Below are 26,622 nucleotides of genomic sequence, written 5' to 3'. Positions count from 1 at the left end.
TATCCGTGATTTCATCTTAGTTAATAATAACTCTTGGAGTGATTCTGGTGTATTAGAATGCTATTATTCAGACCATTAAGCAATATGGATCTCTATTGATGGCACTCAAAGTTAAATTGAAGATATTTAAGTGACAAAATATAGATATTCAAAGTACAGTCAATAACTCACTATTCTGTGATGATTTCAACTATTCTTGAAATAAATCTTGTAAATTTTGATTTATTATTCTCTTTACAGATCATGCCGCTAACAATACAAGGGTTGAAAGATGGTGCCACACCAGGAAATAAAATGTTAAAAGTGAAACTAATGGATGTCTCTAAAACAAAAGATAAAATCGTCATCGCAGATTCCACTGGGGTGATGAAGTGTTTCGTCAACTCAAATAAACATGATGGCAAACTACGCCAGAATGCAGGATTGATTTTAACTAATTTTCGATTAAGAAATTCCGCAATGTCAATCAATGCTGACACTACTGTCGGAATTATACAAGCACCACACATAACCCGCCTCCAATACCTGTGTCTCCTATTAAAGAAGCTAAAGCACAGCCTTTAAAATCAAAAGTGACGATTCAAGGAACCATAGTACAGGTAAAACTCTTTATACTTCAACTTGGCCTGTATAACTATGGATAATTAGTTGGTTCTTTTACTCCAAGTTACATTATGAAATGTTAGTATAGGTTATATTTTATATACAAAATTACCACTATATTCTAAATTCACAGTCCTTGAAATTTTGGTTTTTCGCTTGAATCTCTTTCTCGTTCTCATTGCCAAAGTTCTCATTGCCAAATTACTAATTATTCTAAATCATTTTCATTTAAAGAGGAAGACCTGTAAACAATGTCAATCTCATGCTCTATATTTCAGGATGAATTACCAAGCCCTGTCAAAGTGGGTGAAACCAATGTTCCAATAAGGAACATTAGATTGCAAGATTCCTCATCATCCGTGAAAGTTGCCTTGTGGAGGCAGTTTTCTGAGACAAAGGTGGCAACAGGACAACATATACAAGCTTCGGACCTCTTTGTCTCCAGTTTCAACAACAACACAGTACTAGCTACAACTGCATCCACAGTCATTCAGGTTAGTATCGCTGGAGTCTATTGATGATACAAGTTATGGTAAAGCATATATGTAAAATGCTGTCAACTTATCAAATGATTACAGTCAAGCCTCATTAGTACAACAATTCGACTTACATCAAAAACCTCTGTAATACAATGAATTGCTGGCTTTTCTTTTAGCATTTTCCTATGAAAATGTTTGCTTACCAGGGTAGTATGATAATATTAATATTAAACTATCTTTTTGAAAAGAACTGAAATTGGCCAACAGACTTAAGAGATTGAAAAATGCATTACTTTCAAACTTTCAGAACATAGTGTATTCTAGCAAACTTAGCTGAATTTCCAACTTCCAGAATTCAACTTTGAGACAGATTTTGAAAATGAACTGAAAAAATCAAGACCTTAGAATTTCAGCCAACTTTGCCAATAATCCAACTGTCCGACTTGCCAGTTCTACTTTATATTTGGTAAAATGTATCACCAACGTCCCATTAGGCCGTGTTCCAGATGTTAAGCAGGGTTGTGTTTTGAAGTCCTATTTTACACAATACTTAATGTTTGTTTGATTGAATTCCACAAACATTGTGTATTCATCATTAAGTACTCAGCATAAAAATGAATGGAGCAAACCGTTATGTTATTTTCCTTCTACCCAATTGAATGGATTACCAGATTTGACCAATACCCATTAGACAGAGACTAATGTAGTAGTTAAGGTAGTCAAGTGATAGTCGAGTGTACCACAGGTCATGACAATTGTGAAATAGATAGATGGGTAAGATTCAAGAATAGGGGACTAGTGGTTAGGTTTAGGGTTAGGTTTAGTTCCCTAATCATCATTAATTACTATATACATAACTATCATTATATATCATCATTATCAATTACTAATATTATTACTTAATTGATTACTATCACTACATATATATTGCTATAGTCCCCTATTCTTGAATCGCACCGATAGATGATCGAATGCATATCTCAGTTAAGGTATAGGGAAATAGAACCCCAGTCAAATAGACTACCAACCTAAATTGAAGTGAAATCGAGTGGATGGACAGGGGGGGGGGGGGAGTTAATCCAAATATTGACGGCTGCATGAGTGCTCATCACTCCATGTGGTGTTGCAGCTCCCCATTTATTGCCACAAGCAAGTATTGCTACAGAATATTTCTAGCAACCATCTTAATACTGCCGTGTCTTAAGTTAGGTGAATATTTCTTTTCAGATCACTCAAGCTCCTGAAGACATTGCTGAGCTTGAGTTAACAGCAATCGAATCAGTTGATGACAAGTTGGTACATTTTCTCGCTGAAAAACCAGGCACTGATGAAGTAATGACACTTCAATGCTCGCATGAAATTGTGAACAATTATTTCAACTTAACAGTGATTCCAACTGATCTTGATAACATTCTGCAACTATTACCTGCTACGCCTACCGTGCACATGAGAGGCAAATCTATCACCTCTATGACTTAAATCAACCTGGTTGCCCATATACACTGTCAAAAAAAGTAATGTAACATACAGGCTTATTTTGTAGAACGTTACCTTAATTTCAAACCATCATATCTCACCTAATATTTAGAATAAACTAAAATAGTTAAAAGATTTAAAAGAAGAGAATCTCAACTATGAAGATTTATGAATTGAATTGTTTAATCACTTCACACGTTAATGCACTACTGTTCATCCATTGAGTATTCATTTTCATTTTCTATGCTGTATTAAATGTGCTACTGGGCAGACTCTATCCATCCAGTTTAACTAATAATTTGTGTTCACTATGATAAAACATGTTTTCTTGTGAATTCTGACCTAGATACTAAGTTAATGTTGGCCAATGTTTAGTATTTTGGTAAAAAAGTGTTTTCTTTATGGAGTAATATCTCTCATTTTAGCATAGATATTTATATATAAAATTTGAATATGAATCTACCCATGAAGCCTCATCCCACGTATTTTAAACACGTATTCCACTGGAAACAGAAGTCAACTTAAAATCAAAAACAAAGATTTTATAAAATGGTTAATTTGTGACGTACATTCCTTCCTTTCCAGATCAAATTATGCAAAGAAGTTGACAAATATTGCAGCTGTATCTTTGATTGTTGTCTACCAGAATAAATCATTAAAGTAGTTGCTGCTCAGGAACACAATTTCTTCAGCATTAAGGAATGGTTTACCTTGATTGTAAATTCACAATAGATTGTTGTGCATTAAAGGATGAATTCATTCACTTCATTACTCTCCATATCTGTGACTTTCCTCTTTCAGACACTTTTTACTGTTGTAGTTTATCTTAGTTGATAACTAAAATATAATGCTTTGTTAAGTTGGTATCCCTCAACAAAAATTAGTTACCTAACTTTTTTGTTCAAAGTATACTGACAGTCACAATATGGATATTGTAGTTCAGTTGTCCTAGCTGGACTCCTATCGATATTGCATTTTATGTAGATAGTTATGACTATTTTTAGTCTATACTATATTACTTTAGTATATACTTTCACCCACAATATATTCAATAAATAATTTATGTTACTTTTTTTCTGACGTTTGAGGTGAATTACTTCCACCCATCCAGATGGGTAGAAGCAGGGAGGAAAGTTTTCCGGATTTATCCGGAATTCCGGATTTTTCAAGTCCAAGGTCATTTTTCTAAAAAGCCTAAAAACGATGAGAAAATGTGAGGGGGGGGGGGGGGGGTAGGGTTTATTTGAAAGTTTGTTGGTACCGGTGGCCGTAAAAGCGCCGCAGACCGGACGACATTTATTTCGTTTTACAGTTAGATTCTATTACTGACGTTTAACAAGTGTATAATTTCCTTCTGTTACAATTATCACTCTTTCGGCGATAGCCGTGCACCTGAGTGACGTGACCTCATTTGTACGTGTAGGCTACGTCTAGAGAAGTTTTTTGAGTCTCTTAATTCTCTGCAGTAATTGAGTGTGGATAGGTCAAAATGAATTCCAAAATAGTAAGTCGTGCGAGTGACGATATAAAAACTATAGATCGTGATGTTAAAAATCCATGGCAATGGGCATGGTTGGGAGAGAAGGATTGTATTGGCGATGTTATGTCGATCTATTTAAAGAAAATAGATGCTCCTGGACTTGCATTTTGTTCTTTGTGTAACATGACTTTGAAATATGGAAACTCGGGGAAAAGTGATTTAAAAAAACATGCTAAGCGTGGAGACCATAAACGGGCCATTGAGGCCATTCGATCAAACGAACAACTTCCTATAGCTTATCAAGGGGTAGTGCCCCCAGCACTGGTAAGTGATGAATCACCCGGGGCGTCTAGCTCAAATTCTACGGCGACTCAAAATCAACCGATTGTGTCGGTCCTCGGTCGTTTGTCTAATGCGCAAGCATTAACCGTTAGTTTTCTGGCGGAACACGGGCTGCCGTTTGCATTTGCGCCACATTTGATACAATTTACACAGGCTATGTCGAGAGATGAGAAAGTTCTCAGTCATTTTCCATGAGTAAGGTTACGGCCAAGTATAAACTGACTCATGGACTAAGCCCAGCGGTTCACAAGCGTCTAGTTGCAGAGATGCAGCGCAGTTTTTTTTCAATCAAATTAGATGAATGTACGGCACAAAATAAAGAGCGAATCATCACGGTACTCGTCAACTTTTACTCAGAAATCGAAGGAAAGTGTGTCGTTAAGCATTTTGATTCTGTCAGGATGGTAACTGTGAATGTGCAGACCGTGTTCGATACCGTTATTGGATTATTTGAATCGGCAAATATTTCTCTCGATAATCTGATTTCGTCGCTCTCTGATTCGACAAATTACATGCGAGGACGTCTAAATGGCTATGAAGCCAAATTACGACGAAAAGTCAATCATCTGCTGGACATTGACGGGGACATATGTCATCATGTACACAATATGGTTAAGAACTTTTGTTCTGCATTTGACTCGTACCTTGAAAAGCTTGATGACGATATATATACCGACTTTAAGTATTCCCCGGATATGCGTGAGGCATTAGAACAAATTTGTCTTATACTGAACATACCGTTTGTTGTTCCCGCTGAAAGAATCTCGCATCGCTGGTTGTCTATGTACGACGTAACCGTAAAAAATCTGGAGCTCTTTGACGCGCTAACTTGCATTTACTTTTCATTTATGAGCGATGAGGACAGAAACCTCTATGATAACTATGTTATTGACATCCTGAAATCGTGCTCGGAGGCTTCTAGGAAACGAGTTTACAGTGTCGTTAAAAAAATGAAAAATAAATCCCTCACTGCGGACGGTAAAGAAAGAAAGCGACGGATTTATGAAAAAGAGTTCTATAAGAGACAGGAGACTCTTATACACATGTAAACGTACGCACGCATTTTACCTTTGTTCAAATCATTCGTGATGATTTTTGAAGCTGATGAACCCAAAATACATCAGATTCATGACGAGATATATGCGCTGTCTAGAGATTTTACATGTGGATATGTTAAGCACGAGTTTGTTAAAAATCTCACTCCAGAGAAGTTATCCGAGTTCGACGCTACAAACAGTACGAAACATCGTAAACTTGACGATATGTTTGTCGGGGCCGAAGCCAGCAACCTATTAGACTCGTGGGACAAAAAAATGCGCACACATTTCTTGGAAACTGTATCCAAGGCATATATTAAATCTGGTGGATATCTACCGAAGAAAATGCCCCTTGAAAATCACCTTCTGCGTTGTTTATCGGCCATAGGGCCCGATGCGCTCGGTAACAGTGAAACCGCGTCTGCACTGAAAGACTTGGTTACCTACTTTCCCACTGTCATTTCACCAAACGACCACGAATCTATGAACAATTATTTATTGGAGATAAATCGCATACAACTTGACACTCATTTACCGAAGTTTGATGCTGAGAAAATTAGGCTTGACCTGTGGTGGACCGAAGTATTTAAGACCAATAAGTACCCAAACATTGCAAAAGTGGTTAAAGCGTGTATGTCCATATCACTGGGCCAAGAGTCGAGCATTCGTTTTCTATAATGAATGATATAATGGATAAAAAATCGAACAGGATGCATGCATCAACATTCGCAGCTATTCAAAACGTAAAGTACGACTTGAAGGCTAAAGGTAAAAGCGCGCTTGAAGTTTACCATAGACCGGACATAGAATATTCACCGGTAGACCGTAATATAGCATATCATATGCATACTGCCTACTCGAGATTTATTAAAAACAACTCGCAAATTCGGGAGAAGAAAAACACCGAAAAACGACAGCTTGGTGTTGATTTAGCCCGGGAAAGTGAGCTACTGCGACCAAGAAAAGTTGCCAAAACTGCATCCAATTGACCAAGTCGTGTGAACTTGAAAAGAAAAACGGTTCACCAAATAGCTCAAGAAACCAAACGTAGGATTATGTCCAGGGCTAGTGAAAGCCGTCGTCGTCAGTCTTTCAAATAGACTGAAAATAACTTTGCGTTCGTAGTTTAATAGTTTTTAGATAGTAGTAGTTCTAGTTCAGGTACATTCTTAAATTGAATACTGTATATATTTATATCTGATGTGATTTTATCATGAACAATTCGTTGGAATATCCAGTGCAGCCTGCTAGTGCTAACTTTTACTTATATATAAGTACCGGTAGTGTTCAAATTCGACAACGTCGGTGTGGAATTATTTGTGTTTTGTCAACATGGGAGCTGTTTATTGGATATTTCATAGAAATGTGAGTATTATTTTGCCTTTTTGTTATCAATGTAAAAAATAGAAAAAAAATATTACTGTGTACCGGTACTTCATGAATCAAACTGATGAGGGAGTTTTTAACACGGAATTCCGGACTTTATTCTAAACTGTTTGTTTGAAATGTTGCGATTATTTATATTGCGAGAATAGCGCATCTGCGTGACCTCATAGTGTGATCGATCATTAATAGGCTACGTCTATTCTACGAGCAATTATCTAACTAGATAATTGCTCGTAGGTCTATTTATAGCCACTAGAAGTAGTACGTATAGTGAGAAAACATAGCGTCGTGTCTCGAGCGTCTATCCTCAATACAGTCATTCGGGTAGCGCGGTGCGCAGCGCACAATATTCACTTATTTAGGGGTTCGACCTCTACTGCTTCAGATGCTGATTGTTAGTGAAATGTGGATGTGTCGCATTGGAAATGGACATTACTTTCAAAATATAGGGTCATCGTTCATGGGCTCAAGATCGCTCTAAGTGCTCGGAAAACGCTTTTAATTTCAAAAATTTTCTTGGGGGAGGACCCCCAAACCCCCTAGGGGTTGCTTCGCGGCTTCGGCGCTCGCGAGGTGGGGGCAGATGTATAACTTTTAATTTTCCGGATTTTTCTTCTATGGTGACTTTCCTCCCTGTAGAAGTAATCCACCCGAAACATTAGAACAAAAGTTATAAGAATTGTTTTTTGAATTTACATTGTGGGTGAAACAACTATACATAGCATTTAAGTTTGAAGTGAAGAGTCCTAACTGGACTGGCATAAACATTAGATTTTATTTAGAAGAGAATAGTCCTTACTGGACTGATAATAACGTGAGGTTTTAGTTAAAAGTGAATAGTCCTACCTGGACGGGCATAAACATTAGATTTTAGTTAAAAGTGAATAGTCCTACCTGGACTAGCATAAACATTAGATTATAGTTAAAAGTGAATAGTCCTACCTGGACTGGCATAAACATTGGATTTTAGTTAAAAGTGAATAGTCCTACCTGGACTAGCATAAACATTAGATTTTAGTTAAAAGTGAAGAGTCCTACCTGGACTGGTATAAACATTAGATTTTAGTTAAAAGTGAATAGTCCTACCTGGACTGACATGAACATTAGATTTTAGTTAAAAGTGAATAGTCCTACCTGGACTGGCATAAACATTATAATTTAGTTAAAAGTAAATACATGTAGTCCTAACTGGACTGCCATAGGCATTACATTTTGGTGAGTAGTTCTAGCTGCACTATTATGGTCATTGCATTTTAGTTTGAATTGAATAGTCCTAGCATTACTGATGTGGACATTGCATATTCATTTGATTTGAATAGTCTTTGCTAGATCATTTTACTTATCATCAAAGAATGCGCATGAAATTAATGTATCAATTGAAAGAGCTGTTTTTGAATTTTGTAAGTAACTCGTGAGTTGATGACAAATTTGTTCATTTTCTAGCTACCCAGGCTCCAATGTGTAGTAAAGACAACAGGCTCCAATGTGTAGTAAAGACACATGTTGACATGATATTGTCAATTATTATTTTGACATAATGGTAAATACTGCTTATTTCTTCCATGTAATTTACAAAATGCAGTGACCCTCCTATGTGTATTGGTCAATAATTGATAATTCAATAATTTAAAGGTTAAAAAAATCAGGAATTACAGTTTGCTATAGCACAAAGCAAAGGTCATGATATAAACTTTTATGATGTGGATATAAGTTACTATGAATGTTCTACTTTCCTGCTGTGAATAGCATGAATTACTAACTTTTTTTAAGATTTGGATCATGGACACACATTTTCTCAAAATATGGATACTGTTATATTTATCTCAGTTCAGTTTATTTAGTACTAGCTGGACCATTTGACTTCCTACAATCTTATGTTAAATGTGTAATTTTAGTGTGCTTCACACCCTGTAATTATTCAATATGAGATTAGTCATAAATGTTGAAAACATAGAATAAGCTAGGGCCACTCCACTTAACATTCCCCATCTAGCCAGTGACCATCTTTCAGTATTATAACATTTTTATGGTGATTTACTTGCTTTGAGTTTCACTCATTCGCGTTCTTTTTTCAGCTCAGACTTCTATGTAAACTCCCTGTTCTCTAATATATGTACCTACTGTTGTAATACATTAATGTAAATGTATAAGTATTATAAAGAATGTATCAAACCAGACATGGCATTTTATTGTGTCACATAATTTCTGTCTGATTCATAAAAAGGAAATATTACCAAGTGGCCATATTGGGGCTTCAATAGAATTATATTCTGTCCATTTTTATTAACAAAAATAGATTTTTAGATTATTTACAATATTTTTTAAACAGTTTAAAATCAAATAAAACACAAAAGCAATCAATACAGTTCCTCATAGTTGTTCATTATTTTCTTCTTGATGTGCGGTATGTAAATTTAGGAAAGTCCATGTTAAGAATTTGGTTTCTTGTTGTATATGGTCACCAGGGGGCATTGAATTGCAGAATAACTAAGTATTTCCATATTATGTTGGTACCTAGGCATATGTGGTGAGTTTCAAGGTCATTGGTTTCAGTATATGTTCACCAGGGGCATTGAATATTGAAATTGACAGATTGTTGAGCATTTCAAAGCACTTCCCAAGTGGGCATGGTGTCCCTGGACCCCTAGTTATATATTTATCTCTCTCGGTTTCTCATGAGCAGTGCTGCCAAGTGTCCCGATTTAGGCGGAATCGTTGCTTTGGTATAGAAAAATACGCCGTTCTGACTCGTGCTTGAAAAATAGGATTTTAAAATAAAAATATCCCGATTTTACGATTTTTCTTGTCATTTTTATGATTTCCATAAACAAGTCTCAAATTTCATTTTGTTCGTATCTCAATCATAAAAATCTACGTTAAAAAATATCGCGAGCCGACGATCGTCGATAAAGATTTTCGAAAGTGTCAAGTGACTCCACGAGGTGGCGCCACCGGCTGGCTTGATATGCTCTCAAGACTATGGCGAGTGAGTGAATGAGAACGTTACAAAATGGCGGCCACTGTTGCGTGCCGAATAGGAATCGTGCCATCTGAGAATATATGCGCACTACTCTAAATTTAAAATTGCTTTGGCGAAACGATGATTTTAGCGGGCTACCGGCGCTTCGCGCCGGTAGCCCGCTAAAATCTTTCCTCTTTCCTCTTTCTTTTCTTCTCCCCCTTCTTCCCATTTCTTCTATAGAATTGTATAGAAAATGAATTCATAGATATCATATGATATCATATCCGTTTCTTTGCTAGAATTTTAGATGATATCAGAATATTAGCCTGCCCAGATTAGGCAAGCCGCAACTATATACTTTTTTTCTGAAAAAATAAGCTTTAGAGAAAGACTAATTCCTTGCTTAAAAAAGAAAAAGCAATCTTAATATGAAAATAAACAAGTTGTCTTTTGAGTTCTGATATGGCTACCGCCTGCTTTTCGATTATGCGCATCTTCTTTTTCCCAAAATATCAAGACATCATATATATAGTTGCGGGACCCATCAAAAATTAGGAATATTTTATAATTCCATGTTTTGATGATAAATTGTGAGTTATAGCCAACCGCTTACTTTCTGGAAAGATAAATCGTTACGCTGTAGAAATGCGCTGTTAGGATTTACGAACAGAATTAGGCCTAACATCCCCAAATGCTTCATTCATAATTCAAATTCCGTATAAATGTTAAACATTCGCGCTCGCAACTTGATTTTTTTTGTCATGGTATTTTGATGAGCTGAATTTTTGGAAGTTTCAATTTCCCCTACGCCATCAACTAATGATTTGTCTTGGTCTTGTATAAAGTTTTTTTCATGAAATGTTTAATATTAGAGAAATTTTGTTCGTCACCTAAAGCAATTTTCAAAAATTGATTGGATATCATAAGGTGATTTCTAACAATGCGGTTCGTAGGCCTACAATCATCCTCCCAGATTCGGTATTCTTCATGTAAAATGAGATGGCTCCTAAATTCATCTGCTTTCAGTTTGACTTTGATTTCTTTTGGGAAACGGCGATTTCATTTCAAAATTATATAGGCCTTCCTCGTTATCGGAGTTGCAATATTTCTATTTCTTGAAGTGACGGCTTTGTATGCGGACGATATGACAATCAAGAATAGGAGATAATCATATTTTTCTATCTACTAACAGAATAATTTGATTGAACTTCTATGGTTACGCGTTTTCGAGCGAATATGCGCCGAACCTTAACGCCGAACCAATCATTTTCCAGACTTCCTATTATATCATATTCAATCGTGTGGTAAGTTTATATACTGGCATGTGTTACTGCAACTAGGCCTGGGGAACAGTTGGATTACCGAAAAAACGTATCTGCTGCAATCTGAGCGCTTGTATTTTTTTTTCAAATTTTCTGGCACGACCGAGACAATAGGCCTACTCTAGTGCTCAGCTGCTCAGAATCAAATTGTTGCAAAAACATCAACAAACACTATCAAGTCGATGCTCACTCAAATAAAACGTACACTATCTTCAGTTTGTGACAAGAATGAACAGGGAGATATGTACCTTTATGAATAAAGATACACGCAAAATTATAATTTTTGAAATTGATAATGGTCATATATAGTAATTCATGGGACTAACTACGCTATAGTGTACTCCCTATTGAATTCAAAATACATGTATGTGTTAAACTGAGGCAAACATACCAACCCTGCCTATGCCAACTAATACATATCACATCACTTTGGCTAGAGTTGAATGATCGATAAATCCATAACAAAATCACAACTAAAACAAAATTCAAATTTGAAGTCAGATCGCTATGGGGTCCTGAAAGAAGCACCCATATCATAGAAAACCATTGTCATTATCGAATGTGGGCTATATATTCTGTAGTATAAGTGTGTGTCGGTGTAATGATTAGGCCCGGATCAGGTTACTGACTAGGAAAACCCACATTGAAAAATTAAGAACCTTGTTCGACTATGATTTCTTTTATTAATATTTCATGAAATAAGTTGAGTGATAATATAGACCTTTGAAGAGTAAGACTTTTTACACTAATTGCAATGATTAAGATTTTACATAAGGCTTTATCCATGTTTGAAGGATTGTTCAATAACAGTTACATAAGCTAGATAGAGGAAATTTAAATATTCAGGCCCAGCTAGTAAGCCTGTCTTTAAGGAGCGCAATCGGATTGATTAAGATAGGATCCATTGCGCGTTGATAAAGAATCAATAGATATTGCGGCATTCTAAATTAGATTATTTAAAAACCGCAAGTTTAGGCGTTCAATTGGTCCTAACATTCATTAGAAACATCAGATCAAAATGATACAGCGTTTCGATACTCGTCATAAAGTACATTGGCTGCATCAATTTGGTGAATATTATATGGCATGCACAATTTTTCTAAATTTTTAAATGTTAAAGGAAAGTTTAAGGTGCTGGACCAATAGTTATCTACACATTTGTTTGGGTCAAAAATATGCCTCCACAAGGTGAATGATATGGTAAAAATTAAGAACATTCCAAATCAAGACACATGACAGTCATTTTTGGGGGAAGATGTAGACTTTTCCCACCATAATTCGAGGATTTAATTCCCAAACTTTCATTTTTCATTGCGCCTGCATGACCTATAGTCAAGTAGTTTTCACAGCTAGAATCACCAGCCACAGACGGTTTGTTCAAAAAACCCAGGTTGGTTTATAATATAATCTATGAAATTTGATATGTAATTTGCTTGCTTATTCTTGATATAAATGAACTACCCTGATATTTGGTTCGGTACAGAGGCACGCAAAGTAGGTTCATGGCTGGAGGAAAGTAACCTTCATGTCAATGAGATTCACGACAAACATTTTCAGCAGTTTGCAGTTCTGAGGGAATTTTTGCAAACCGTAGGATCAAAAGTCTGGATAGAAATTACGTCCGCATCAGGATATTTCCTTTTTAGCCCACTTGAGACTTAAGTCCCACCAGATTATTGTGCTCACTGTTCATCCGTTGTCTATCTTCGCATTCATCCATCCGTCCATATAGGGAATATGGCATTGCTGAACTTAGCACTTACACACTTTTGAAGTTTTGAAGGGAGATTTTGAAAACGCTTTAATCAATTATCTTCTATCTATCAGAATTGGACTGACCTGAGATGGTCCTCCTGTGGCCTAAATTCATGTACATGTACATATATATATTATTAGTAGTTTAAACAGATTACTTATAGGGATTCATAAATGTATTACCAATGGACTGATGTCTACTTGTATGTATGTATGACACATTTTTAAGGCATTATCGGTCAACATGGTAAATAGGCTGAAAATTAAATAGTTCATATTCAAGACAGCGATGACTGACACCATTTTTGTGAGTGAATAAATGCAGGCTTATTTCGCGTTTGAAGTTTTAGTGGTTTACCACATTGCATCTTAAAACTTTATACATATAGTAAAGTCCGCTGCACAAGGCACCGAAAAAAAGTTTTTTCCTCGTGAAAAACGTTTTCGATGTGTCTTGTTATGCCGTGTGCAGCGGACTTAACTAATCTTGTTTTATATTTTAATAACTTAACGTACCGGGTGTTTTTTGTCATTTATATAAAAAAGCGTGTTCATGATTATGGATAGTTGGGTTTGAAAAAAATAAATTTAAAAAGATAAGTTCTAGTTATTTGTGGTTAAAAGTTGGTTTGATTTCAAGATATGTTACGGCTTTTGAAAAAGTTAAGCAGTCTGAATTCCAATGTTGAATAAATTGGTCGGTTAGTCGTAGTTTAATAGATTCTTAAACATATTGAATATTCGGATATTTTGGTGTGCCCCAACATCGACCATTCCACATTCTTCCAGTATACCTTTCATACAAGCTAATCATTTAAGATTGAAAACTTTTGAAATACTGAAGTCTATGGTATATCTTGCTAGATAAATTTTCCCATTTTTAAAAACAAGGTTAGTTCACAGATTTTACGGTTTTTTTTATACACATATATTTAACTCTCCATATATCATGTATTTGGTGTCGCATTATTAAGACGTATATACTTTCAAAACTTAGGTGAACCATTCTAAGATTTTCAGGTTTTCATATCCCCATATTTCACACGAATACAAAAGGATCGGTTTAACCATAGAACCACACAGAAACTTGCTCACTTGAGTAAAAGACTAGCTCAAGGAAACATTTTTAGGACCTTGTTTTGGACGTTTTCGTTATTTCTGTGGGATTCGCTTTAAATTATGCATGGCTACATCCCTGTAGCATGTGAATTAAGTTCCAGAGTAAATTTCCAGACGGCAGATGAAGGCAATGACATAAGTTAGGGGACCCTAAATACTGAAACAAAAAATCCAATCAAAACGTCTACTAAGTTTATTCTATAATACAGTGGAACTTCGTAACAGCGAGGTTCATGGGACCAGAAAATATGTTCGTTATTACCGATAGTTTGTTTCGTTATATCCAGTATGAAATTAATAGTTATCTTTCTTACTTGGGACAAAATTCTATATTTGTTATATCCGATGAGTCGTTGTTTTCGAGTTTGCTATAACGAGGTTCCACTGTAATGCACGAATAACTGACGAGGTAAACTTAGCAAAAGAGTTCAATATAAGTTCCACAAAGCTAAACAGTTCAAATATCAAAACGATACAATTTATTATAAAAAAAACAGAATTATCGGTTTTCCACTTAAAGCATTATTAAGGAATGAAAACTAATACAGCGTATCAAAAACATATATAAAAAAAACGCTAATTAATACAATCTTCGATTATCTTCTGTACAATATTTCTCTCATGCACATCGGTTTTCGAGAATTAATTGATGAAATCGTATACCAGTAGCTACAGCTTGTTGGACGTCATTAGTCTGAACAGGAGGCATGGAAGAAGGCGTGTGAGACCATCTATCTTGGTTTAGTAATGCAAGATAAAAATTAATATTGCATTAATATATAGCATACTGACCCACTACCTGACTCAGCTAAATAACTGCAAGTATTCAAAATAATATTGAAAGAGTTTTTTGATACTTTGGATGTTCGTAGTAATCGAGAATGGGTGCGCAGCGGTAAATCAAGTATTCGTCTAATGGCCGTCCTCCATGCCTTAAAAATGTGTCATACATACATACAAGTAGACATCAGTCCATTGGTAATACATTTATGAATCCCTATAAGTAATCTGTTTAAACTACTAATAATATATATATGTACATGTACATGAATTTAGGCCACAGGAGGACCATCTCAGGTCAGTCCAATTTTGATAGATAGAAGATAATTGATTAAAGCGTTTTCAAAATCTCCCTTCAAAACTTCAAAAGTGTGTAAGTGCTAAGTTCAGCAATGCCATATTCCCTATATGGACGGATGGATAAATGCGAAGATAGACAACGGATGAACAGTGAGCACAATAATCTGGTGGGACTTAAGTCTCAAGTGGGCTAAAAAGGAAATATCCTGATGCGGACGTAATTTCTATCGACAAAATATTACAACCATTCACAGAGGCTCTTCGACTTTGACATTCCGTCAACGATATTGGATAACACTTAACGACGTATGTCAGCAGAATTGCTGAGAATCTACAAATCAACTTTTAAGTGGCCTTATATTGTAATTTTCAATCTTAAAATTTGCCAATCTGTTGTACCGCTCAGCTGTATTTTTTCCTAACGTCGCAGCACAGACTTCATGAGCTTGGTTATCACTGATACCAAAATATCTTGCCACCAGGGATCTAATTATGTGTATCCTTATTCTTGCACGTACTGATGAAGAACTGAAAGATGAGAGAAATCAAATAAGAAAAAACTTCATATCTATCTATCCATATATGTATAAATTTGAATCTTAGATCTGTACCTAACAAACACATTTGAGTGAAGACAAAAATTTAAATACATTGAACTGGTATACCAGTCATACAGGGATTCAGGAATTGAAATTTTAATACAATCATTTACAAATGCAATGAAATACCTACCTTAATCTCTTTTGAAGAATTTTGGATACTAAATGAATTGGTGCCATGAATGGAACTTCCATTTGTGAGTAAGAATACACCATTCTGAAAATGATAGTTTAACGGCTTTAAAGCAAATATTTGTACTGTTGACCCAACTGTATTTTGAAGGTTAAATTATTGGAGGGTTGTACAAACAAACCGTGAGATATAATGTTTTATTCAATGATGTTTTAATATTTGAACTTGAATACCGAGTGCAACATGCTCTTTCAGTAGTACGAAACATTGCTTTACCAAAATAATCTGTGAGAGTGTTCAAATATTTATGTGATTTGAGTAAACTTACATTGGATGTACTGTAAATTTTACAAAAAGTGACTCAGCAATCAGTTGAACGACACAGCTGACATTATTTTCGACAACACCAGCACCATACGCATTATCAGACAAAATATTTTCCTCCTGCAAGCTGAATGCATAGAGCAATTATCTTTATCGTTAAACAATTGCAAATAACAAGAGAAACTAAAATTATGGCACAAATGGGATGTCATAATGATATGAATTTCTCTAGAGTCCATCAGATGATGATTACATGAACTTGGCACTTCCATTTTCTGCCTTAAGCTTTAGATCAGAAATTCATAGAAATTATGGATGTTGATTATTAATTCATCCATAATATGGGTCGCTACTATGGTCAAGATTCAGATCTGTATTAAATCCCTAGATGTACATGAGCTGATGCTTTTTTTCAAAAATTAGCCAAATCGATCAAATTTTCAGAATCTCCTGTCATGAAACTTTGTTCTTACATGCTTGGTAGACTGAACATCTTCTCAATATCATATCTGAGCTCAAGGAGAACCTGAAAGTATAATAGAGAGTTGGAGTGGTGTACATTTGAAAGTCCTATAGACATATTAACGGGACACCATGCCACTGCTCAATGGGATCAAAATCTATGAAAGACTACAGCAACACCGTCTGCTGACTAGTTGAAACCGATATGTTTAAGGATCTTAACTAATATTCAATAATAGAAAGTAGGAATAGAAGATCTATGCTATACTGAAGTTGGCTATAGATTAGCCATCTGAGGGCTCAAGACATATATACTCACTTTCCCATTGCTGCGATACAAATATGACAAAGGAATCATTCTTGAATCGTCTACATCGTTTTCATCATCAATGAGTTTATTCAGCTTTTGCGAACAAATCATACATACAATGCTATCAGACATTCTAAATTTAATGAATAAATACATAACATGTAAGCATCAAAGAAACTGAATTTACAAAATGTAATGTTAACCATGAACTTAAGATTAATAACCTCGAGCTACTTTTGGAAAAACAGATAATACACGCAGAAGTAATGGACAATCTGACCTCTTCCTTGACCTAGAAGAAACAAAAGCAAAGAGACCAAATTAGACATTTCTGTAGAATAACTACTGGCAGGATCAATTTGACAATTATTGGTTGATGCTATAAATGATGGACAGTTTGTAGTAGTACGTATATATGATTTTACCTGATTATAAGCACTGAGCTTTGTTTCGACGATATGTATGGGACATGTGTATGTTCTAATCAAATGACAATCTTTTTCTTCCAGACCGACACATCCAGGATGAATGAGCCATTTACAACTTACATTCAAACATTCCATAACATGATAGTTGCTATAAAATAGGAAGAGAGTTAGTTTTTGAATCTATGGAGTGAATAGTTTTCAATTAAGAATTATTGATATCTTCAATGTATCATATTCAGTAACGGTATACTGGTTTGAATTTCATACAATAATGAAGGCAAAAAGAAATTATAAAATTAAATCCTTTGATTCAGAGTTTAAGTGGTTTTGTTTCAGGTAAAAAAGAAATAACATATCTTGCAATGTAATATAATGCAGTTACGTATTTTGTATTGGTCTTGACTGGAAGTACAACCATAATAAGTCACATATAAGCTATGTGGGGGGGGGGGGGAGATTGTAAGGTGAAGCACATGTGAGAATGAATAAAGGGCTAATATGCGCCATGAGTGGTGAAGACCTCTGCAGATCCAAACACAACATTCTTCAAGGGTGGTTCATTCACATAGACATGTAGATTAAATGATATCATTAGGGCGTTTTTAATATACAATTTCAACAATCAAGAACCTTTGACATTTTATACCAACTCCTAGCTTTCTGATGCATAATTTCAGTGAAATTTTTGGCTCAGTCATGTAAATGTTGACAATAAAAAGATGTGCTACATCTTGAAGTCAATCAAGATCAAAATTACTGCAAAGATGACAAAACGTTCCAACTTCACCACAAGAGTCATCATTATTTTTTCGGTAATCATTTTCCCAAAAAGCTAGTTATCCATTGTTACCATTATTTCATGTTCATGCTGCTGATCACTTACTCATTTTTCTGTGCATTACAAAAGCACAATAATGGACGTTTGTTGTCTTCATCCGTTAAATTACGCAGTATATCGAAATTTTGCCTTCTTTTCTGGATATTTGTACGCTTTAACTTCAGACAAATGGGGTTAAATCATTAATAAAGCATACCATACCACTATCAATTTCTGTTTTCACAACTCATGCGCATATGGCGCTTTATTAGATTTTTCACATACCTGGGAGACCGTTCGATAAGTTCTTCTTCTAAAAGTGGACAAAATTTTCAACAAAAGAAATAAAATAATGTATTGATTTTCAAAGTCATTGATATAGTGCTGTGTAAGGATAACCTTGTTAGGAGATACTTAGCAATGCTGACCGATTTCCAAGGTCCAGAGTCTAATGATCTAGTTTTCTCATTAATGCTATAGCAAAACTCAATCAATGCTAGAATTCGTTTATATTTTCCCTTCAAAGAATTCACCCAAATTACTTAGTGATAAAACTTAATATCATTTTTTAAGTCAATGTACAACACATCTGGTTTTAGGTATCAATCCTGCATACGTATGTTGAAGCATGAATGTAAACCATCTAGTTTGAAGAGTTTGTTGAGTTATTGATTTTCTATAAATTTGATTAAATTTACTACAATTGGTATCCACTGCACAATTAATACTTACTCTTTACAAATTTTTCTTTTTTCAATATGTCCATCATCATTGTTCTGTTTCTTATTTTTCACTGGTACTAGGCTAAAAGAAAAATACACAATACACTGGTAAAAAATGAAATGGAAATATATGTGTAAATTAGTTTCAAAGTTGTTGATACATTTATGGCATGCATCAACTTACGATTCATTCATATTTAACTCATCAAGCTGATACTGCATAAAAAAGAAAGAATCAAACGAAGATCATGTTCAAATGCAAATCATCTCAAAATACTCCTTTGATAATAATAATAATGATGATTCACATTAATATGTTACAGTGCAAAAAGCATTCAGCAAAACTTTGATAGGAACAGCAAAAGTAATATGTCTATAATGACTAAATGTATTAAATTCAATTCCTATTATTAATTTGACACAAGAATGAATGATAAAATTGATTGTTAAGCGCCATATTTCAAACATTCTTTCATATGGATCTGAAGTGTAGAACACATACACTAATAAAAACAGAAACAATTAAAAACTTTACCTCATTGACGATTTGATCAACACAATGTCTGATCTCTTCGGGTACAGTTAAGTCATCCCTAAAATGGTGAAAAATCATCAATTTAACTATCAACTTTAAATGTTCCATGATTAGGACAAATAAAGTAAGATATTTTCCTGGCCAAAAACTTACAGCATTTCAAAACTTGTTTCCGATGAATCCGAATCGTGAACCGCAAGGGACTGACACTGTAGGCAAATGAAAATGAACCAGGGGTCCAGTGACACCATACCCACTTAGTGAAATGCATTGCAACCTGACAATTTCAATATTCAATGCCCCTGGTAAATATGTATAGAAACCAATGTCCGCGAAACTCACCACAAACATAGAATAAGTCATGGGCTACAATTTTACTTTTTCTGATTGTGTTTTACAAAATGTGTAAAGGTACTAATATTATAGGGAACATTATCAAGTATATAATAGGGATTTGAAATGGTTGCATAAAAAAAATCTTCAAATATAATGCTAATATCTCACATTTAATCATCAACATATTTCAAGTTCTATGTACAGGATATTTGTATTTAGTTACAGATCACATCAAAGACTTTTCTGTTTGTCTTATTAACTGGTTAACAAACGTTTGCTAATTATACACTAGTGTCTCAAACTTATCATAAACTTATTCAATAATAATCTGTAGGTAGCTTTCATAAACACCATTGACTATATTAGTACGTTATATGTTTGTAAAATATAACCAATTACTTACATTTAACTGTTCTGTATTTTTGTTCATAACATGATTATTTCTAAAAATCACAGATTGATATCAAATACATGTAATTTTTCTTTAGATGATTGAAAGCGAAAATTACATCGAATGACCAATAAGACATACTATATAAAATATGAATAAGATGGAGAATGCAATGTAAACTTACTCGCATGACTTTCCTGAGTGGCAACTAGCTGTACAAATTACACCCCTCTTCTTACACAGACATCTTAAAGTCGAGCAATTTGCTTTGCAGTGGCATCGGCTAGCTGGTTTCAAAGAGTGTGACATTGCCATCGCAGCTGTTCTTATCGGCAATTTGGGAACTGATCCCCACCCAGCGACAGGAATATCAAATTCCCCAACAAACCGTTGTAGCACATCTGCTCGCAAGGCAACATCTAAGACTCCGTACTTGGTTCTAAAAATGAGGATTAACAGAATAAAGAATAGAGCTGTTAAGACTTTGCTTTACGATTTATGAAATTATCTGACAAACCGTATTATATAAAAGTTTCCATTCTTAAACTTTTTCACTTGGACTACCACACCAGGGAGTCTACGTAGATCTATTTTGTGGCGGTCTTGCTCAGGAATTTTCACAGTTACAAAATCCCCAACTTTGAATATTAGTTGTTCTTTGTATCCCCTTTTCAACATCCTTTTTGCGCCTTTTAAGGAGGCAAGGTTAGCAGCCATCCTAATTTTTTGGTGAGCTTCCTTAGTTGCTAGCTCATTAGCAACCTTAACTCTCTTTATTGGCAGCTCACTAAAATCAAATCCCTAGAATGGAAGTGGTGCATTGGTTAGCCAGCTTAAAATAAGGCCAAATGTAGTAAGTAGAGTTTAGGTTATAGCAAAGTGACAAGTTTTGTGCATTGTTAAAAAGGCTTACTTGCGAAGTGGTTGAGGCATTTGGTTCCATCTGAAAAAAGTTGAGTGATATACAGAATGAAAATTGGTAAACACTGCACTTGCAATAAATGTCGATTTTCTGACACTTGAAAAATTGTTAATTTTTTAAATATACATCTCTTAGAAATGCCACAAAGTTTACATTAATGAAATACTGTAAGTATCCCTTTATAAAATGCAAGTTGGCAGTTATCTTTTCTCAGGACAAGATTTCAATGAGCCTTATTCTGCAGGAGATGAGATAGACATATTTGTATTTAAAATTAAATCGAATATATACACAAGATAATCAATCAAGCATGTACACACCGTAATATCTTCATCACTCTGAATTGTTATGGCCTATGAAAAAGAATATGGATTACTGATACTTGGTAAGTATTATAAAAAAAACATGCATTAAGATAATATCTACAGCCTGGCTCTGTTTACAAGATGTTGATTAATTTTGAAAGGTATTTTGACTTTGTGATACTACTGTATTTGAAACTTAATTTCTTACTACACCCTACAGGGCCATAGGAACGAATTGTGGCCCATAATGACGGCGTAGCAGGCACAAAGCACTAAATGGTCATAAAATTTTGAAAAATTATATCATTTAGGTACATTCTGAGTACTTCCTGGTTGAAATTAGGAATGATATAAGCTCACAGTTTCACCATTTCTGCCACTAGGTACTATGGAGACCTACCCTAGGCATGTAGGAAGTCATAGGCAAGAGTCAGAAAATGGGGGGGGGGGCATGGCTCCCCGGTTCCTACAGCCCTGCCCTAAAATAGATTTTAGTGAGTATTAGTACATACTTCTGCATTGCCCTCCTCTTCGTCATTATGTTCATTTGACTGAAATCAAATACAATTTCTTATAAGGACTGAATAATGATATGAATACCATTTGCTGAAGTAACTACAAATTTTACCTGAAGTGCAATATTTGGGGGTTTTTGCCCATACACACATTCATAGGGGGTACATTTTATTCGTGTGGAATACGTAGTGTTGATCATATCTAAAGAAGCAAAAAACATTGAGCATATAGGGGAAGCATATTATGAATTAATCAAGATATCGTGTTCAATTTTACTTACACATAATTCGTGGTAAATAATGATGCCATGGAAATTCTCCTTTTCCAGTGAAAGACGCTTTGAATGAGGCAATTATATCAGCCACGATACGATGACCCCACCCCGTTCTACTAAGCCCTGGCTCTGGGGATGACGAGGTCTACCATGGACAATTTTACAGCTGGAGGGCCATTCAGACAGAAGATCACCCAGCTCCCGGTCAGAAAATTCACCTCCATTATCACATTGAAGAATTTTGGGTAGCCCAGTAAAACTGAATAGGATCCTGAGAGCATCTTTCACATCAGTCGCAAATTTTCCCTTCAAGGGCCACAGAAAATGAAATTTGGAGGCATGGTCAATAGCATGCAATATGAAGCGATAACCTTCTGTTTCTTGACGTTGCATATCAATCAAGTCAACCTGAAATGAATATACATGTATGAATTAACGATAATAGTACTCAGACCTTAAATAAAAGTTATGTCTTACCTGAATTCTTTCGAATACATTTTGGCTAATGATCGGAATGACTGGGGCTCTGCCAGTTTGCGATGATTTCAGTGTGCACACTTTGCATTTTTTCAAGGTATTCCTTACATGAATACGAATGACACCGAAGTAGTTTTCTTGAACCTGAAAGTTGATCTTTTGAATAAGTGATTAAAGATATGATTAACTAAAACCTCAGGGAATAATTTTACCTTTTTAAATGTAGCATTCTCTCCACCATGCCCAATAGCCTCGTGACAGGATAATATGATTTGATCTAAATCTTCCAAAGGGATAACTCTGAGTTTCCTTGAAACCTGAAACAACCCATTTGGAGCAAATGAATAACTTCTGTACATACTGCAATAAAATGATATTTTCCATGTAAGATACGTACATCACTTTTGCATGGTGCAACTACATTCTTATCACCGTTTTCCTCCTCTTTTAAAGTAAAACCTTTGGTTTTGACCTGCAAAATAAGACGAAGCATCACTTCATAAATCAGTTCTATTATGAGAAAATTGTAGTGATACAAGTCGTCAAGCATTCACAACGAGAACATTTACCTGATGTCGGAATTTGGCTAAGCTTTGGCTGTTGGGAAAATAATTCTTAACATCTGGATGCATTGGGTTTTCAAGAAACTGTTTGACAACATCCAGATATTCTTTATCCATAACCGAGCTATTTTTGGCTAAAAAATGAAACACCTCTATTCACATTCATACATAGGCCTAATGCCTTATGAAACCAATCATTTTAATTTGTGGCCTAGCAGTAAGGAAAAAGATTCATTCCCACCAGGAAATCATTTCTGATTTTATAAAACAAAGGTATTTTATAAAACAAAGGTGAGAATGTATCTGAATAACCCATGCTATCTTAGCTTACCTCTTTTTTTCACATCAGATCTTTACACATCATCTGTAATTCTGTTATAAAATGAATGAAAATTTATTGTAGCGAATAAATTGGCCAGCTTTTAGTCTCAAGTATCTTACGTAATAAAATGAACAATTTTGTATCCTAAAACAAACTGAACCATAAAGCGAATCTTAGGTTTAACCACCAGCATTTGTGGGCATTGAATAATATTTTGTACCAATTGTGCTCTTTTTTTAATCAATAAAGTTTTCTTGGTTAAACTAGTTAAACTGACAACTTCGAAAAATATTTGACAGCCAAAATTTCAATATTCAACACCCCCTGATGAACAAATACAGCAATAGATGAATGACACTGACTTTTAAATGCCATAGTGCCAATCAATTGAGCATATATACCATAATATTCCATGGTTAACATATAGCAGAAGCCATCGCCTTCTAACTCAACATAACCATACCATATCATGGGCTACCAATGTGCAATTGATTGGGTTAACAAAATATGCATACGTACCAATATAAAGGGAAAATATTAAATTTAATATCAAACTATCCGTGGTGGGGAGAGAACAAAAGACCACAATTCCGAGCAAGGAGATGTATCCTACGATAATGCAGTCAATTATTAAACATTAAGACTATCAAGACCTGTTGAAATTTTTCCTGAAAAACCTTTTAGAATATAATAAGTTTCATAGATAGACTTACTTAGATGATGCTTTCTTAGCAGAGTCATGTGCTTTCTCTGAATGATCTATAGGATTTGTATCTGAAAATCTATCATTAACATGGGATGAAATTCTAGTTTTCTAATGAGCATGTCTCAGTGGAAACGTCATTTCTCAAAACATACTTATCATCATCTGGCATGTGGTCACATGACACAGAAGCTTTAGTGCGACTGTTTGAGGCCTATCAAATATAAAATGTAGAGGGTTGACAAAACTATAAACTACATTCAAATATGGATGCACACAAGTGAGTTCAATATGGATGCACACAAGCGAGTGTAAGAGGAAAAAAATCAAGGGCTATAATCTTTAAAAACTAGGTGCGCAATCAGAGTACGTCTGGAACCAGTCCAGTCATTCAACCAAATGCAGCAATGAACATCGATGAAACTCCATGAACTAGAGGACTGCAGATAAAAGCATCGGTAAATGACAACAATGCTTAGGCCAACACATTTTCAGGGATTTTTCACATGCTCTTTCTTCTTTCTCACGAAAAGGTTCAGACTCTAAAAAAAGAGCAATGTCCTTAGGGGGGTGCACGTGCCCTCTGCGCAAACCCCTGGATCAGCCGCTGACATATCTATATGTACGCACATATAGTGATTGTCCCTATGGTGCCAGTGAAGCCAATGTAGCATGTCCAAAATATCAACGAAATCCTATGCGCCAGAATCTAAAGGCTTCTTCGTCAGGGCGTGGCTATCTACAAGGGTCCGCCATCGTCAAACAGTCCCGGGGAGTGGTAGTGAAAAGGGAAAATGTCATCCTCTGAAGGTTGATGAATGAATAATGGCCGACTCCAGGAATAAAAGGTCTAAAAGGGGTAAACTAGTGTCCGAGATGAGTGCGAAATCTTTCCCAGGTGACTACATTATCTAAATGAAGTCACTTGACCAATCAGGACGAGTGTCTGCCAGGTACTCAATCAAGTCAGGGTCCTTGACAAGATACGAGATCAGTCATCCAAACACCGGCTCCTACTTCTCTGGTCCTCGGAGGTGTAGTGTCATTCCAAATGCCTCCAGCACATCACTACTGCAACCAGCCTCTTTGACTTGCCCTCACTTACTATGGTCTCACACATAAAATAAGCAAATCAAAAGAGACTTAGTCTTGAAAGATAAACAATATGAATAATGAGAGAAATCCCACAATAGATTCAGCCAAAAATGTTAAGTTCTTGAGTAAAATTCTATATACATCGGTATAATCTGATGATGGCTAATAGTATTTAGCATATATGTTGCTCAAAATATATACCACTTTGCTATAGAACTTTTCATTTTGGGCTGATTCTATTCTGGGATTTCTCTCGTTAGGCATTGGCTTCCTCCTCTCCTGACAGTGAAAACGAGAAGAATTATAAACTTAACATAATATATCGATTATTATTTCATAGTTAACTTGTTCATTTTACAATTTTACAAATAAAATATGCGAATAAAAAAGAATACAATTCATAAATGAGTAGAGAACTATACATTCATCTTAGTTTAATAATCCTATGTACATATTGCACATGACTGGATACAAGTAGGCCTAGCCTACTGAAATTTAGCATGATACACTACATCCTCGCACTAATAAAGTAGAGTAAAATGGGCCGCCAAGTTCCACAAAAAGTTTTAACTCTTAAATCGATTTAATTTCTTCATTAATTCAGTTTATCTTTTTTTGATCGATTTTGGCTTTAATCCTTTTTGTGAAACTGGGCCCCAGATGGATGGAATAATTAGAAATATACGTACCCGGTAATAACATTCTAATCCTTAGCCATCACATACAATTTCATAGCGATACAATAATCTAAAGGTGTGAAAATGATCAGACTCCATTGCAAGATTCAAGATTCAAACAAGTCACACTGATCTCCACATGAAACCGACCATTTTCCGACACCCAAAATACAACATCTAAACCTACAACTCATAAACACATACAGGGGCGGCTGGGCGACGTGTAAAATGTTTCACATACCTGAGGATCGGGTTGGTGTGAATTATCTGCTGTAGTCCTTGTCTGAAAAATAATATTTAGACTCATTACAAATATATATTGCATCCTACATTCCAAGTTATGACACATTTTTAGAAAAATCAACGTGTAAAATGTTTCACATACCTCAAGATCGGGTTGGTGTGAATTATGTGCCGTAGTCCTTGTCTGAAAAATAATATTTAGACTCATTACAAATATATACTGCATCCTAAATTCCAAGTTATGACAAATTTTTAGAAAAATCAACGTGTAAAATGTTTCACATACCTGAGGATCGGGTTGGTGTGAATTATGTGCCGTAGTCCTTGTCTGAAAAATAATATTTAGACTCATTACAAATATATACTGCATCCTAAATTCCAAGTAATGACACATTTTTAGAAAAATCAACGTGTAAAATGTTTCACA

At 35.2% G+C, this 26,622-nt stretch overlaps 3 protein-coding genes across 3 annotated transcripts; all 3 read right to left on the bottom strand.

The window, feature by feature from the left end:
- Window positions 1–14,468: 14,468 nt before the first annotated feature.
- LOC141914822 (uncharacterized) lies at window positions 14,469–18,901 on the bottom strand. The gene is made up of 9 exons (XM_074806132.1): window positions 18,847–18,901; window positions 18,400–18,427; window positions 17,295–17,445; window positions 17,094–17,161; window positions 16,879–17,002; window positions 16,571–16,623; window positions 16,102–16,224; window positions 15,774–15,857; window positions 14,469–15,569 (listed from the first exon to the last, which is right to left on the bottom strand). The coding sequence occupies exons 1-9, from the start codon at window positions 18,884–18,886 to the stop codon at window positions 15,380–15,382; spliced, it is 861 nt and encodes a 286-aa protein (XP_074662233.1). The 5' UTR covers window positions 18,887–18,901; the 3' UTR covers window positions 14,469–15,379.
- A 1,868-nt stretch (window positions 18,902–20,769) lies between these two features.
- On the bottom strand, window positions 20,770–24,219 carry LOC141903329 (SCAN domain-containing protein 3-like). The gene is made up of 14 exons (XM_074791472.1): window positions 24,191–24,219; window positions 23,487–23,527; window positions 23,162–23,289; window positions 22,990–23,064; window positions 22,805–22,909; window positions 22,593–22,736; window positions 22,280–22,523; window positions 22,122–22,178; window positions 21,954–22,042; window positions 21,838–21,876; window positions 21,341–21,373; window positions 21,012–21,041; window positions 20,861–20,899; window positions 20,770–20,787 (listed from the first exon to the last, which is right to left on the bottom strand). The coding sequence occupies exons 3-14, from the start codon at window positions 23,270–23,272 to the stop codon at window positions 20,770–20,772; spliced, it is 984 nt and encodes a 327-aa protein (XP_074647573.1). The 5' UTR covers window positions 23,273–23,289; window positions 23,487–23,527; window positions 24,191–24,219.
- LOC141903243 (uncharacterized) lies at window positions 24,032–26,565 on the bottom strand. Its single transcript, XM_074791361.1, has 6 exons — window positions 26,482–26,565; window positions 26,338–26,379; window positions 26,194–26,235; window positions 24,336–24,394; window positions 24,191–24,259; window positions 24,032–24,086 (listed from the first exon to the last, which is right to left on the bottom strand). Exons 1-6 carry the CDS (start codon window positions 26,563–26,565, stop codon window positions 24,032–24,034), a joined length of 351 nt encoding a protein of 116 aa, XP_074647462.1.
- Between the last annotated feature and the right edge of the window lie 57 nt (window positions 26,566–26,622).

Source organism: Tubulanus polymorphus, chromosome 1, assembly GCF_964204645.1.
Source record: "Tubulanus polymorphus chromosome 1, tnTubPoly1.2, whole genome shotgun sequence".
Lineage (NCBI taxonomy): Eukaryota > Metazoa > Nemertea > Palaeonemertea > Tubulaniformes > Tubulanidae > Tubulanus > Tubulanus polymorphus.
The sequence above is the reverse complement of the archived record's forward strand: the minus strand, read 5'-3'. Positions and strand labels throughout refer to the sequence as shown.

Coding starts and splice junctions, on each gene's coding strand:
- LOC141903243 (XM_074791361.1), bottom strand. CDS start 26,565: ATGCAGTATATATTTGTAATGAGTCTAAATATTATTTTTCAGACAAGG. Junction 26,380..26,481: donor CACACCAACCCGATCCTCAG/GTATGTGAAACA, acceptor ATTATTTTTCAG/ACAAGGACTACGGCACATAA. Junction 24,395..26,193: donor CACACCAACCCGATCCTCAG/GTATGTGAAACA, acceptor TATATTTGATAG/GCCTCAAACAGTCGCACTAA.
- LOC141914822 (XM_074806132.1), bottom strand. CDS start 18,886: ATGATGATGGACATATTGAAAAAAGAAAAATTTGTAAAGA. Junction 18,428..18,846: donor AAAAGAAAAATTTGTAAAGA/GTAAGTATTAAT, acceptor GTCCACTTTTAG/AAGAAGAACTTATCGAACGG. Junction 15,570..15,773: donor ATTCTTCAAAAGAGATTAAG/GTAGGTATTTCA, acceptor CTCATCTTTCAG/TTCTTCATCAGTACGTGCAA.
- LOC141903329 (XM_074791472.1), bottom strand. CDS start 23,272: ATGGATAAAGAATATCTGGATGTTGTCAAACAGTTTCTTGAAAACCCA. Junction 23,065..23,161: donor TAGCCAAATTCCGACATCAG/GTAAATGTTCTC, acceptor CTTATTTTGCAG/GTCAAAACCAAAGGTTTTAC. Junction 22,043..22,121: donor TTATTTACCACGAATTATGT/GTAAGTAAAATT, acceptor TTGCTTCTTTAG/ATATGATCAACACTACGTAT.